Source organism: Lytechinus pictus, chromosome 3, assembly GCF_037042905.1.
Source record: "Lytechinus pictus isolate F3 Inbred chromosome 3, Lp3.0, whole genome shotgun sequence".
Classification (NCBI taxonomy): Eukaryota; Metazoa; Echinodermata; class Echinoidea; order Temnopleuroida; family Toxopneustidae; genus Lytechinus; species Lytechinus pictus.
Window position 1 is genome coordinate 26,344,596 of NC_087247.1, and position 16,441 is coordinate 26,361,036.

Consider the following 16,441-nt stretch of genomic DNA (forward strand, 5'->3'; position numbering starts at 1 on the left):
CGCCACTGCATACACTATTTTACCCCAAAATGGGGGGGGGGGGGGGGTGGGGGAAAGAACAATCTTTGCAATAATCGGATAATTTTCAGATCTTTAAAAATTCAAAGCATTTTCAGTGTTCCGTATATTTTTAAAGTGGAAGCATTTCTCACCATATTTATCTGTAGAGAAGCAAGTATATAATTGAATTTAAAGATAGTGTTCATATGATTGACCTTGGGGCTGATTCCAATTTTACATCATCAAAAAATTCATATGTATCTACTCTTGAAGATCATTAGAATATACCATTAGTTTCTTCCTTCTTTTTATTCACATAGGCCCAGAACATCTTGTTTATAATTATGCATTTATAAACAAGCCCATATTCGAATCCCCCTTTTTTAGAGAACAAACTCAGATTCCGTGAGTTTCTATGTAATTTCCCTGATAGCATCTTGATAGTTGCTATGTCAGTTATCCTCAGGTGACTCGGGTGACAACAAGGGGGATTAGTCCAGACTGATTGATAATTTCCATACTTCTTGACAATCCGTAATCGACCCCATTTAACATATATATGCCCGTAATCATCAGCTAGATAGGAGTTCATCAAAGTAAACCCAGTTATTCATCTCATCATCGGAGCGTCCACTTAATTCTCCGGGGAACACACGGCATCCCATCAAGGTGCTAAGGTCATACATTTACTTATTATTGATATGGCGTCACCAATTATTATCCGAGCAGGGAATTTCTTCATTAGGTCGTAGTCGGTTCTGCCGTTTAGATTGTATGAACGATGTAACAAACTACTTTATACATAAGTCGAATTATGAATATAATCAGAATGCTAAACAGGGGCGGCGCCAGGGTAGTTTTTCTTCAAATTATTAAAGAGTTGCATAACCAACTTGTAATGATGACGTGATTGACGAAAAAGTCGGCATGTGGATTCTATTCATGGATTTTATTCTGTGCATGAACGGCAAATCTTTATCTTGGAGTTGAAAAAAAATGTGAAGAACAATTTTGAACGCGAATTCCCCCTTTTTTTAAATTTTGTTTTATGTATGTTACTACCCATGCAATACATTAATGGATGTGAAGTGTGGAATGTATAGGAAGTCTAATTGACGACGGGTTGATGCTGAACAAAAAAATCAACCTAATAGCTTGAGCGGGAGGCCCATCTTGTCCACCATCCAGTTTCCTCTCTGTGTTGTCGATTATAATCATGATAATTTTTACTGTTACACCATGAAACTTGCTCCAAACCGACCAAAGGTATGTCATTGATAATAACGTGAGTTTTAATCGGTTCGTGGAGTCGGATCCGTTGATGTGACTGTGACATTTGGGTCATTATGATTAATGGTTTTGCTTCTATACTTCGCATCACTTTTTGGCCCCCTTTCGGGTCGGGTCAGAACTAAGTACCTATTCATTATTATCATCATTATTAGTAGTAGTATTGATGATAGTAGTAGTAGTATGGTAGTGGATCGTATTATCGAACACTTTTCATGAATTCAATCATATCAAACACATCATTCTCATAAAATTCACCAAATTTTCACCATAAATTCACAATTACCTACAAAATATAAATATGTAAAAAATTTGCCGAAATCTTTTTCTTTTTTACGATATTAGCTTCCAATCGGACCCCTCTTCGCATGTGAAATATTTTGGTCACTTGAAAAAGGTATCGTATTACCGAACGTGTGTTTTCTATGGGAAAATTTGATAAAACAATAAAATCACTGATGAGCTACTTTGACAATTTTTTAATTATTTCTAGAATATTAAGACTTTGAAAATGTATTTTTGACAATTTTTCATCATCTTTCTTTTCAAGTTCCCTTTAGAGAATGTTGCAAAGTTTCGAGCGTATGAGACTATTTTCTGACGCATACGATGCGCCCCTTCGGTAATACAATCACTCACTATAGTAGTAGTAGTAGTATCAGCATCATCATTTTCATCATCATTATTATTATTATAATGATTATTATTATTATTATCATTATTATTAATATTATTATTATTATTATTATTATTATTGTCATTATTATTATCATTATTTTGTTTTATGTGTATGATTGGCATAACGGTAGAATGATAATGAGGCGACAACGCATGAGATTGAATCTACTCTGGCATCATTCTTACTGAAATAAACTTCAATATTTATGAATTGGTAATTCAATTGACAAGAGAAGCAAAACAATAGTGAATAATGTATGCAACATGTAGGCGCAAAATGGGGCAGGGGCGAGTACCGCCCCCCCCCCATTATTTTTAGAGTTGGAGGAAAAAACATAAATGGGTAGACAAAATGAATTAAGAGTAAAAGAGAGATGTCGGAATCTTTGTAACTTTATATTACCCCTTCAAAACCGTATCACCTTAGGCCGTGTTAGCCCCCCGCCCCATCAAAATAGGCTGTTGCCTCCCCTGAACGCAAATGTATTTTATATTTGATTATAATTATCATAGTTATAGCAGGGACGTGGAACCAGGGGGCATGATGTCCTACCCTTGTTCCAAAACCGTGTACAAAAACATGAAAAATGATCTTCTGATTGTGATTTTTTTTTGCATGGTCACTTGTCAGCTCGTTCTGCGGCCCGTGTCATGACATACATTTACAGTTTTTTTTATTCCGTGTATATAATCAGTGTATATCGTAATTTCATTTTAAGTATCTTTGATCTATACTGCACCTTTCTAAGTTTTAACTTATAATGCGAACAGTACGAGTAATAAATAGATCTTCAACATATATTTCATTGAATTCGATTAAAATTAAACTAGTCTCCACCTTACATTACAAAAGACGACATCCCAGGTTTATTAACTTTTTTAAATGTCACTGATGAATTGTAAATTATTAATGAATTTATCTAAATTAAATGTGATGAAAATGCTTACAATAAATTATGATTACGAGAAGAGATTGAACAAAAACTATGATATATTATAACGTGCACCGTAATGATGAACCAATTACTGCACTTTTTACATATCCCAGACGGGGTGGGGCGTCGTATCCCACTCTGAATGATGTCATAATCGTTGACGAGGATGCACGCATCCAGTCGACGAACACGTCTCTGATAATTCCCGCGCTTTCAGGTTTGGGGGATGGTAATGGATCGAAAGCTCCTACCCGATGAACATTAGGCGGGATGGATAGCAGCCAATTGGGAGGAATAGTTTTGCTCATTTGTGCATTGACTGAATGGTATTCTTCTTTTCACCAAGAATATCGCCAAGAATTCGTGCATTGGATAATGAATTGAATTATTCATTGAATGAGAGTTCGAGAATATTCCCTGGAATTTCATGCTCGGGACATCCTATATTAGTTAAAATACGTGAGGTCATCGAGGACGGCATTAAGATGGATGTTTATCTCCTTAAAGCCAATTTTTGTTAAACTTATTTGGACCTATACTGTTGGATGAATCTCCAGAAGAGAGAAGTGACTGACTGACTGGCTGACTCACATCTGTGAATCATTTTTATCAAGTCCATAGGTCAAACATATTTGGAATACGTCCTGAACAAATATATTTTCGAAACTCTTTATGAAGTGATGATGATTTTCCCCGGAGGATTTTGAAAGTTTCAGATAGTCATGAGCAACTTGCCATCATCACGCTCCCGGTTCCCGTTTTTCCAACGGCTGAACATCCGACTCCACTCCAGCATTGCGAACGCCTTCCACGGGTCCCGAGCCGATTCGGTGGCATGGCGCCGCCAGAACTTCGGCCACCAGACCAACCCAATGTACAACCATATCTATCTTGGTGGGATTGGGACCCTACTGGACCATTATGAACAAAGGGAGAGCGAAGAAGCATTCCAGAAGCTGCTGGTTAGACGGTTCGAGAGGATGCTGTATAACAGGGGTGCCGGTAAGGTGCTCTCCAAGCAGGAGTACGCAAGGTTCTGGAAGACACTGAGGAATGCCGATTCCGTAAGTTCCCAGAAGACCCTGTCTCCATTCATGTTCTTTTTGAAATCTTCAATCACTTTCGTACCTTTCAAATAGGGACTTCACAGTAATGTTTTATAGGGGTACAAGATGGTAATAATAATAATAATAATGCAGTTCTTCTATAGCGCATTTCAGACCTGACAGGACTCTCAATGCACTTTACAGAAATAAAAATAATACAACATAAGGAATTACTTAGAATAACACTTAAACAACATCAACATTAATCAGTTACATATGGCATATAAGTATTGTAAAAGGTCTATTTGAATGCTTCATTAAAGAGAAATGTTTTAAGTTTGGATTTGAAAAGTCCAGGATTATTTTGTGATCGGAGAGTATACTGGGGAGGGAATTCCAAAGGGTATGATATTGACGTCATTTTTTTCATGGACGTTTATTTGAACGACACAGACCTCTTCTTTTTTATATAATCCTTTTGTTGTTTTTTTAAATACTTTTCTCCCTCACCCTCCCGTTCTCTTCGTTTATTTTCACTTCTTGAAAAAATAGGGGTGATTGGTGCCCCCTCCCCCGTGACGCCGCCCTGTTTTCAAACTGAGAAATGGTTTCTTTCGAACCCTATGCGCTGGAAATCCTACTATACACTGTTAAAAAAACCTGACTTTACAGGGAAAAAAGAAGATTTTGCAGAAAGCAATAACAGAATCATTCTGTAAATTCACAAAACAGGAATTTTTCTTCAATTTTACATAACAGGTCTGTTTAAAAAGGGGAAAAGGGTGTTTTCTTTAAGGAAATTTGTAATTTAGGTTCCATACACCAATTACCAATTTCCTGTAAGATTACGCAATCTGGTAAGATTACAGGTGTTCTCGAGACTCTGCTGCCGGAACTTCTTTTATTTTAAGGATAATTTTTTTTTAACAGTGTAGCTTGGAACTAATTGTGTCATGTTTATTGGTGCAATTGCACCCATAGAAGGCAATGCACTTTAAGGGAGTAGATGCATTGTGGGTGCAAAGAAGTTCAAAAGGGTGCCTTTTCCTCCTCTTTCCATGAAGATGCTAGATTTTAAGTTGTGGGTGCACAACCACCCCACCACTTTCATATTTACACTCTAGTAGTAGGCTAAATTAGGAAATTGATAAAACCAGAGTTTTGTTTACAAGGTTAAGACACACAATAACTTCCTGTCTTTATATTTTTAGCTTTTTCCGAAATTTTTTTTTTTGGATTTCTCAACATTACTAATACCACATCAGATTTTATTCTACCGAGGACTGCAATATTGATCAGTACGTCATTTTAAAAACAAAAATGGGAGTTGGATCTTTATATCAATCTCTTTTATTTTACCTAAAGGTCGGTAAACACACTGAATAGGTTTACTCTGAATAAATGCCAATCTATGTAATAAGAAGGCATAGGGACTAGCCAACCGATTTTATAGTTTTTTGTGATTATATTTCCAGGCTTTCATTTCATAAACTAATTCATCTATAGCTGGTCATTATTTTACTGCTCTCAAGAGACCAAACCTAATTATGTTGGGTCAAGTTGCGACACCAGGCATCCTTTAATAACTATAACGTCTTTTTCTTCTAAGCCTTGGAAACTGCGAAAATATTATCTCAATGTGATTCAGCGCCTTGAGCACATAATTAACGTGGATTTGGCGCTTAAGATATACTCTATATTATTATTATTATTATTATACAATTTAAAAAGAAATCAACACTTGGTTTTAACTTATAAATATCATGAGCTGTTCCCGATGTCTTTTTGCCCGTAGTTTGACGTACTTCTTATCTATCATGTACTAATATAATAAACCCCCTCTCCAAATGATTTAGAGTGTAATTTTATTTCATTAATGTATGGTTTGATATTTCATTTCTAATTTACTGTTTATTATGTTGAATTTATATTGAATTGTCGGGCGCCTTGAGCATTCCTTGGAGTGGATATATGCGCATTAGAAATTTTGTTATTATTATTATTACTTAGTTTACCTTTTTCTATTTGTTTTGATTTTAGTGAAGCTCTAGTTTGTTCTAGTTTTGATGAGATTTTTTACCTGGCATTGCATGTGGTATATAAATGTTTGTATATATATTTAGCCATATAATGAAGACATCCAATATTACATTTGTATGCAATACATTGTAAGTATCAGCGTTTTGTGTCAAGAGATGAAAAATGTTTTCCTACCCACTATAGAGGCATGTTACACAGACCTGCTTAAGCATCTCTTATTTTAATGTATACTTTTGTTTGAGGTGAATGAAATTATTTTGATATAAACTGTACTGAATTGTAAAAAGCTTTCACCCTTTGTAATGCATTAAGCCTGCATGGTTAAAACCACTTGTAGCGTTCCTTAGCCAGTTCTATCCTCGCGAGTATTGTGTCATAATGGTGCTAGCATGAACCCATCTTGCCTGTCAATTAGGACCACTTTTCTATCCCCTTTAAATGGTCAGCTCTGAGTGCTATGTCCAATTAAGGACTTAAACAGCGCTGTTATCCTTAAAAGAGGATGTACCGGTGTTGCGCTCTTACACAAATGAGTGCGTTTTCTACTTATCTTGATTACCTGCAGTATACAATGATAAACCTCAGACAGGGTTAAAACAAACAGATCCTCTTTGTAGTAATAACTAGTGAGCAATTAATGCACTATCCTCTGTATGAAGGTGATGTCACGGTCGTTATTATATTAATGAGGAAGGAAATAGTGCGTGAGAAGCGAGAGGGAGGTAATGACAAGGTCAGAGGTACGCAATTTGCATGTACAGTACACGAATTATGTATTGTACGAAGTATCTTTGTTTTTATGTTTTTAATTCCTTATTGCATGATTCGTTGATTTCCTTTCATAATTTTTCAAAGATCAGCATTTCAAATATCAATTCAATTAAAATTCATTTTAGTGTATAAAGTGTGAAAATTTACTTAATTTATTTAATTTCCTCACAATAAGTTGTAGAAAAGTCATTTTAGTTTTACAACGGGATGATGGGCTTGCAAAATGTGTCGTCATTTAAGAAAATTCATGTTTGCAAACAGTAACTCAAAACTACGAGTTTTCGGTACCATTGTAGGTACCTTCGGGCTACAATTTTTATTCCTGTTCCTCACGGCCATCGTACAACTTAATGTATTGTGGCATCGTAGAAGGCCATAAAAAGCAATGCTATACAGATATCTTACGATTCCCCTTAGTTGATCGGAGGATGTCCCTACGACATACCGTACCCTTGTGCTGATAGTACGATGCCCTTACATTGAACCATGGGTTGATCGCACGATACCCTCAACGATGATTTTATGAGCTTTGATCCTACGATTTTGGAAAATAGAATTGTAACCTTGTAAAATCGAAGACTCCACGTGAAAATCGTACGATCGTCGTATGCCAACCTAAGGTTCTTCCACGCTTTCATTTGGGGTATTGATAATGTTGATAGATGGTGATCATTCGTCATTTGGACTACCCCGAAAGGTTGAAAATCTTGGGACCCCCTACTCTCTCATACAGAAGGCAAAGAGCAGAATTAAACCAAATCACAATCAAAAGAAGTATTGATTGAATACATCTTAACAGCCTATTCCATCTTGATGACAATGAAAGGACCAGAGACCTTAGCATGCTTACTATGACATTTAAAAAGTACAGATGTAGATTACATACGGCAGTATGCTTTTACAGCTAGAAGTATCAATAACTGGAATGCTCTGCCAGAGGAAGCAGTTTCTGTAACTTGTGTAAATGCGTTTGAATATGCAATTGAGAGGCACTGGACATTCCATCAATTAAAATATTTACCATACCAGAGACAATCCAATGTGACGAGGGGTAAATAAGTTTCCAACTTTGTGTCTCCATCCAAGTAAATCCAAGTGAGTAAATGTATTCTGAAATTAGTAAGAATGAATTTACATCACAGTCGTTCTTAGAACATAGATTAAATAAGACATTCCAGCTTTGGATGCAAGTCTAGGTAAAGCAGCAACCTCACCCATTTATGAAACATTCACATCATAAACGACTGCATTTATAGAAAATTATTCGATACAAAATGAGACAATAAACCACGTTTTCCTGATTTCAGTGATCATGTTCACTCTTTTCCCTCCTACAAGTATCCACTCCAGGGTGAATGTATGGCCCAATGGGAAGGTAATCGATGTCATTCTCTCCTCTCCCTCTCTCTTAACTACAATGGGGGAATCTAGGTACCTAAATGTAAATACTTGTCATACAAACGAAATCGACTTCTAACCGACTCCCAAACTGTAACGTTGTATCCAATGACATCCGATCGGTCGATTTGGAACCGTTTTCGACAGTGTGACCGAAACCTAACTAACTGCACATTCTCGTAAAACTAATATATCCGAGAGCAATTGATGCCATTCGTCTAATGCCCGAAGGCTTGCAACTACATGTACATATTATATACTGCAAATAAAGAGTCCTCTTGTATAATTTTGAACGTATTGAGTAAGAGATTTGCATTCCATTGAAAATTCGTTTCATATCTAGGTTAGATCGACGTTCGAAAATCGTGGCAAATAAAGAGTCCTCTTGCATAATTTTGTAAGTATTGAGTGAGAGATTTACATTCCATTGCAAAATTCGTTTCATATCTAGGTTAGATCGACGTTAGAAAATGAGAGAAACTGCTTGGACACGAGCCAATTCATTTGGGATTTTTTCCTTCAATGAATTACTTTCTATTTGGCCCCCGTTTATTCAATCTTGTTTCTCCAACGATTACTTTGCTGAATACAAATTGATATTGTGGATTGAGAAGCTCGTTTACCATTTCTTTCTGTCGCAGGATGTCTCATGCCTTCACCCTTAACCCGTCATTTTGTGGTGATCATTCTGACATGGACTCGATTAGTCTCTTATTTCAATCTTTCTTTAATTTAGTCCTTCGTCATATTCTCTCCTTTTCATCTGATTTTTTCCCCTCACTTTCATGTCTTTAAATACCTCCTTATCTAGAACCTGGGGTTGGGCATGAGAGGAGAATATGAATGGGAAAAAATGAAAATTTATCTCTCACATTTTGATCGTTACGATTTCGTTTTACATTTTTAATAACATTTTGAAATTTCGTGTCTCTTTCCGAGCTTCTTTATTATTATTTTTTCTTCTTTCCTTATTTCCCTCTTTCTTTCTTTCTTTCTTTATTTCTTTCTTCCTTCCTTCCATTCTTTTCTTTCTTTTTTTCTTTACTTTCTTTCTTTCTTTCTTACTTTCTCTTTTTTTTCTGTCTTTCATTTTTTGTGTCGTTCTTTCTTTTCTTCTTTTCTTTCTTTATTTCTTTCTTTCATTTTTTTTTCTTCATGTTCTTTCTTTCTTTCTTACCTTCTCTTTTTTTTCTGTCTTTAATTTTTTGTTTCGTTCTTTCTTTCTTTCTTTCTTTTCTTTCTTTATTTCTTTCTTTCTTTTTCTTCATGTTCTTTCTTTCTTACTTTCTCTTTTTGTCTGTCTTTAATTTTTTGTTTCGTTCTTTCTTTCTTTCTGCCTGCCTGCCTGTCTTAATTTCTTTCTGTCTGTCTTTTTTTCCTTTTCATTTCTTTTCCCCTCTTGTCTCTTTATACATGTTGAGTTTTCTTTATTTCTAATATTGCCCCCCCTCTTTGTTCACCACTCTCCTTTATTGCTGATCTTAGTCTCATTATCCATTGGTCTAAACGCTGGATGTAATGTTCAAATTACTTTTTTGCAATTATAATGTTCATTCTAGAAAACGAAATAGACACGGATAGAGAGCTCTGTAAACACTATTAAGTCAAGTGAACCGAATATAGGATTACATTTCAAACTACAGACGTGCCACATCGAACATGTCGAAACTTCAATCAATCTGCATGGGGACATGATGGGGTCAGAGAGTTTTGCAGTTTGCTAAATTCGAAGAATGCTGTCACTAAATATATGTACGCAATGTATATAGTTGGCCGATGGTCATTTTCATTATACCTTACCTTATTATTTTATACCAACAATAGAATTAGATATAGGATTGTATCGCGGTAGAAGGGAGGAGAATGCTTTTTTTTTAATATTTAAAATGTATACATGTACATGTAAGCCTACAATGATAAATGCATTACTGGTTACGGTCCTACCATGATTCGTAGCCAGAGCAAGCTAGAAACTGCTGAACAAACACGATCAAATAGCCTGCTTCCGCAAAGGATGTAAATTACATAAATTTGATCTATGTATTTGCTGGTTTTGTAGTGTTTGAATAATGGATAACAACATCAACATGGTGCCAATATGTAATTTACATGAAGTTTGAATGAGCGGTTGGCCCTATGGGTCGGTCAATTGCTGCCATCTAAACCTCTCAGATCTGAGCGAGGCGCCGCGTTTAAGGAGAACCACTTCTTAATAAGATGTTCTTGTAAGCAATCGTTCATGGCCCTGTGAAGCGGGGGGGGGGGGGGGGGGGGGGGGCTGCGTGTATTATCTTACATGGGCAGCACCTGCATGTATTCTGAAAGATGTGTAAAAATTGAAAAATGTTACCAAAATGAAGTTCATTTTGTAGTAAAACTTATTTTTTTCTTTTCAAGTTTACATCAGGACACCTACTTTAAAAATCGTTCCCAGGGCCTTGCAATCGTTTTTTCTAGCTGTTCTAATTCGGGCAGGGCAATAATTGATGCCATTGACTTTAGGACGCAAAGCCAAGCCAGAAGTAAATATAAACCCATAATATACAGACCATCCGAAACTCCATACATTTCTAACAGTAAGTTCCAGATTTCAACATTTCAATCGACAATAACACTTTGATTTGCCTGCATGTAATTTTGAGGGTTTTGAAGATTTAGATTATTATGGTGCAAAGTGTTTGAAGTAGGGGAGCGATTATTCATGATGACTGAATTCATTTTCAACGAATATCTTTATTCTGTCGGAGGTTTGGTTGGAAATTTTATTTTGATTTGTCGTCTTCTAAGAATAAGAGGATGGCAACCGGGCCACTGGGGCTATGGAACGATTTTCACAGGCGGTGAGGGGATGGGACTGAACCATTATCACGGTTTGATAGCCAAGCATTCTCACGTTTCTGTACAAACTTTTGATGCAGCGCAGGAGGGGGGGGGGGGGGGATGTTTCCAATGGCCCCCTGCTATATATTTAATTAGATTCTTAGCCCATTGCTTCTCAGACAATCAGGATTTTACTGAAAATGTTCAGAACTGACGATTCAGTCGGGGCGGTATACTCGCATGTAATGCTATAGCTGATTTTCCAGCAAATTCACATATTCGTCATTCAGAGTCACAATTAGATCATATTGCCAGACCCCCCCCCCCCCTTCGATGAATATTAGCAAAAGTCGAATAACTTGAGCTGCCGGCAATCTTTGCAGGCACCGTTTAAGAAAGATTCTCGGATAATGTAAACCATTTTAACATGACTGTCACAGAGCATTTAAGAGCTGGTCTTCACAGCCTAATTTCTCGTCAGCAGCTTGTATGTGTCCCCTCGACACGACTAAAAATATGAGGAACTTAATGGTAAGAAGAGAATGTGAATATCTCAAAATCTATTCTCAATGAAAATCTATATCTCACAATCTATTCAAAGCTAGAGAATAAAGTATTTTTGACACGTGCTTGGGATTAACACACGTGACCATCTTAATGACCACTTCTATTGTTTTGAGAATACTATCTATCTCAGTCATGATATAGAGGCTGACATATAAACACTTTAAATTAGTTGTGAAATTAGTCAGGTTGGTTTTAGCTTGGCCATAGATATTTAGATAGGAATACTGTACCCTCTATTCTGTTCAACCAGCATATACAATAGAAATCAACGAAACGTCAAACAAACATATTGACTTAACAATACTGCCTTAAATGAAGATGTCAAGTTATTATTGTTATCAAACTCAAACGATTTAAACTGTTAACAAGTGGAATGCCTCTGGCCGTCTCACCTGCATCACGCGATTCAATATAGCAGCAGTGCTGATTTTGAAAACTACTATAACTCGCACAAGATGTTCAGTGATACTTGGTTACTCTTATTTCCACGTTTTATGAACTAGACCAATACACTTATAGAGATATGATGGCAATTCAACAAATACCCCCAACGTGGCCAAAGTTCTTTGACCTTAACATGACCTTTGACCTTGATCATGTGACCTGAAACTTGCACAGGATGTTCAGTGATACTTGATTACTATTACGTCCAAGTTTTATGAACTAGACCAACACACTTTCAAATTTATGGCTGTAATTCAACAAATACCCCAATTTGGCCAAAGTTCATTGACCCTAAATGACCTTTGACCTTGATCATGTGACCTGAAACTTGCACAGGATGTTCAGTAATACTTGATTACTATTATGTTCAAGTTTCATGAATCAGATCCATAAACTTTCAAAGTTATGATGGTAATTCAACAGATACCCCCAATTCGGCCAAAGTTCATTGACCCTAAATGACCTTTGACCTTGGTCATGTGATGTGAAACTCAAGCAGGATGTTCATTGATACTTGATTAACCTTATGTATAAGTTTCATGAACTAGGTCCATATATTTTCTAAGTTATGATGACATTTCAAAAACTTAACCTTAGGTTAAGATTTTGATGTTGATTCCCCCAACATGGTCTAAGTTCATTGACCCTAAATGACCTTTGACCTTGGTCATGTGACATGAAACTCAGGCAGGATGTTCAGTAATACTTGATTAACCTTATGGCCAAGTTTCATGAACTAGGTCCATATACTTTCTAAGTTATGCTGTCATTTCAAAAACTTAACCTCAGGTTAAGATTTGGTGTTGACGCCGCCGCCGCCGTCGCCGTCGGAAAAGCGGCGCCTATAGTCTCACTCTGCTATGCAGGTGAGACAAAAAGTGACATATTTCTATAAAAAGTTGAGGGTGTGTTAATGTACTGAATACTCTTCGCATTTTTCGTTTTTTGTTACTCGTTTCATGTATTTCTTTTGTAATGACAACTTTTACTAAACTATGATTATCAACGAATCTGAAATACCTTGCAGTGTAGTAGAATTGGTCGAAAATAACGAATGTCTTTGTGAAGGTGTGTTTGACCGACAAAAATTGTCAAAATTAACCAATTTATTAGTTACTATTATTATTCACCATTTATGAACCAGAATTAGTGATAATATTACCATCTTTCTCGGTCTATCTGACTCATATTTACCGATATTTACTTTGACCAATCATTTTTTAAGAGTGTATGGGGAGGGAACACACCCATTTTGTGTTTCATTATTTTGAAATTGGGGGGGGGGGGCGGTCTGCCCCAACCCCTGACTTCATGTATACACTTTTCTCACGTACACAATAGATAATCTCTATCATTCCTTACACAAACTGACAGGCGACTAATTCGTAAGTACCTGGGTGTCGTTCGTGAGCACTTATCTCGTGTATCGCCTTAAAGCCAACGCCGAGTGTATATATGTAAACCAGTTACAAATAATGATGTCAGCAGCTCGTGTGGTCAATCTGGTATCAAATGATAGGTTCCGGCGAGAAAAAAATAGTGTGTTTGTGATAGATTATTCTCTTTGTTGCTTTGTCGTATGGGAGTAGCAAACGGTCAACAAAACTGGTCAATATTATTTAAACAAGTTAATTTCTTTTATTTCATTGGATTATCAGAATATGCCTAAACTATAGTACGTAGATGTCTTCTAATTCTCTACTAAAACACTGTTTCATTTTTCTTTAATGCATTTTGCACTATTCTATAACTGAATTGGAGCATATCACATTGTTACAATTTTAACAACCAAGTGGCGAACGTTCCGAGAATGATTCTGCTAAACTTGCCGAAAGATCTCTCCCCTTGCTTTGACTATTCTCTCCCCCCTCCCATCTCCTTTTCTTTTCTTATACTCGCCCGCACTCTCCAATATTGACTCTATTTTCTGTCTTTCTTTCTATATACAGACCTTGGATCCCCTTCCCCCGAATTATTTACATAATCATGATAGAAGAAAGTTGTTCTAAGACTAAACCTTAGGGAACACACACTATGCTAAAGGTCTGTATCTACTCAATAATGCCACATTAAAAAAAACGACCTGAGATACTGTACATTAATGCAACATAACAATATCAATATTGTTTCAATTGAATTATCTACACGTATTTTTCTTTAAAAACCTCCACAAGCCGTAACCCCAACATACTCTTACATCATTATTTATATTTATATTTTATATTGATTTATTACTTCAAAGTATGGCATAGACTGGTTTGCTAGTCTTCTGGTATCTGGTGTTAACTTTTCAAAGGGAATTGCTGTTTTTGGCGGCAGAAACCTGTCAGATGCGACTGCTGCTTCGTAGAAGGCACTGGTCTTGATGTATTCATCGTTCGCTGTCTTCCAGTTGTTGATGATATCTTTAGAGGCATCCCACTGAAGAAGGGAATCACTGTACGGAAGACGGGTCAGGTGACAGAACTTCTTCAGCACCTCAGTGGGGTTGGCCAACAGATCGTCAGTGTTGATGACGATCGGATCAGGATCCAAATTATCACGGACGTAGTGAAACATTTCTACTATATCCGTGAAGAATCGGCTCGGGTTTATGACAGGGTTGTCGTATTCAATGTCGAACTCGTCATCGTCTTCGGAATCGCATGTTCTGATACCGACCCTCGTCAGTTGTTGGTAGGCACATTTCCTGTAGGATGTGAACACTGCTACAGGATTCCGAATGAGAAATACATGCTTGAAGCCAGGTAATAGGTATTTCCGTGAACGCTTGTCGGGAAAGGATGCATCCTTCCTTTGCAAAGATGTACCTGCTACTAGATGCTTGAAGTTCTTTCTGCAGGTTACCATATCTATAACAAAGTTATTGAAATCGCGAAGAAATTTGGTAAATTTATTTTAGTGTTAAGCCTTATGCCATACAAGTATGTTGATATATTTTGAAACTCTTATAATCACTGGACGTTATATCTTCCACATTTCACCCACTTCCTTCATTTTCTTCTGCTTTGGTCCACTTTTTCCCTGTTCTCTTTTAATGTCACGAATATTTGTCTAGCCTTTTACATAAAAATGATAATCGAAAGAGATGTTCTGTGATAAATGAGTTCTCGGGTTTCCATAAGGTAATTGGGCCGTTGTACAAAATGTTCATGCCCTTTGGCATTTATAACGAGGGCGCACCGCGAGCTGATGTTTTTTTAATTCAGCACTCCTTAAAATCATAAACATTGTGCGTATCTCTCTGAAAGAAAGTAATAAAAGATGTAATATCGAGGAGAATGATTTGTGCATATTGACTTTAAAACAGGATATTTCAAGTTCCATGCTATCCTCTGGAACAGATTGTTATCTCACTCAATTGGCAATGATGTGAGCGCGAACGCGAGCAAAATTTTTTATTTTTATATAATAACCTGAATATTTTTCTATTTTCCAATCATTCCCCTCTCCTTATTTTATTCACTTTTCTTCTTATTCTTATCTCTCTTCTTATTTTTATCCTCCTCTTCCTTTTTTATTTGCATTTTTTTTGGGCCCAAGTGGGGGGGGGGGGGGGTGACCCCGGGGACCCCATTTCATCTGCCACTGCATGCGTAAACGAAGTTTTTCTTAAAGAAAAAATCTGACACAACAGTACCTGATTTTAATTAATAGAAAAACAAAATCAAAGAAGATTAAAGCTGAAAGTGTTATTTAAAAATGTGAAATAAGAAAATTGTGACATATTTCAATTTCGCTTATTTTCATGATATGCAAATTAAGTGGATGAGCCCTTGAATAAAAGGTTTCGTAAGGCTGCTTTGATTGAGAGTTGCAAATGCAGTAACATGCCAATCACCTTGATTTTTGTGTCTATTTCCTTTTGACAAAATTAGAGAGATCTCTCTCTCTAATTTGTCAACAAAGACAACAAAATAATAAACTCATAGAACTTGATTGATGCACGAAAAGTTTTTGTCAGTTTTGAAGATGTAAGATTTAGAACTACCTTATCAACTTACACGACTCTTTCTGGGACAAGTCTCGTCCCTATGAAACGCTCAAAGAGCTTAGTAGCTTCCAGTACCTGTTCCCCATTACCATCGAATTCCATGGGCATTTCGTGGCCAGTCTGTTGCTCGTACTCATTCCTTACAAAGCTGGCGCCAGTGAAAAGTTCAAACCAAACTTCCATTCCATCTACGCTACTCAGGCACTTGATGAAAGCCGTAGATATGGTTCTTGGGACGGCCCAAGCCAATATTCTAACCGGGGAGCTGTCATGAACTGCCATGATTTAAAAAAAAAATCTCATTCGCCCCTAATTGTATCAAAGGAGAGACACTCGAAACTGGTAGTAAGTTCAAAGCTATTTTAAATCTTGAATATATGAAAGGATAAAATAGTCCATCCTTCAATTAAGCTGAATCACCTTTCTCACCCCTGTTTGCTCTTAATTATAGTACACAT

At 36.6% G+C, this 16,441-nt stretch overlaps 1 protein-coding gene across 1 annotated transcript; it reads right to left on the reverse strand.

The window, feature by feature from the left end:
• Positions 1 to 14,200: 14,200 nt before the first annotated feature.
• Positions 14,201 to 14,839, reverse strand: LOC129255744 (uncharacterized). The gene has a single exon (XM_054894073.2). The coding sequence runs from the start codon at positions 14,837 to 14,839 to the stop codon at positions 14,201 to 14,203; it is 639 nt and encodes a 212-aa protein (XP_054750048.2).
• Positions 14,840 to 16,441: the final 1,602 nt, after the last annotated feature.

Bases quoted from the DNA above. Each gene is read 5' to 3' on its own strand.
- LOC129255744 (XM_054894073.2), bottom strand. From the start codon at position 14,839: ATGGTAACCTGCAGAAAGAACTTCAAGCATCTAGTAGCAGGTACATCT.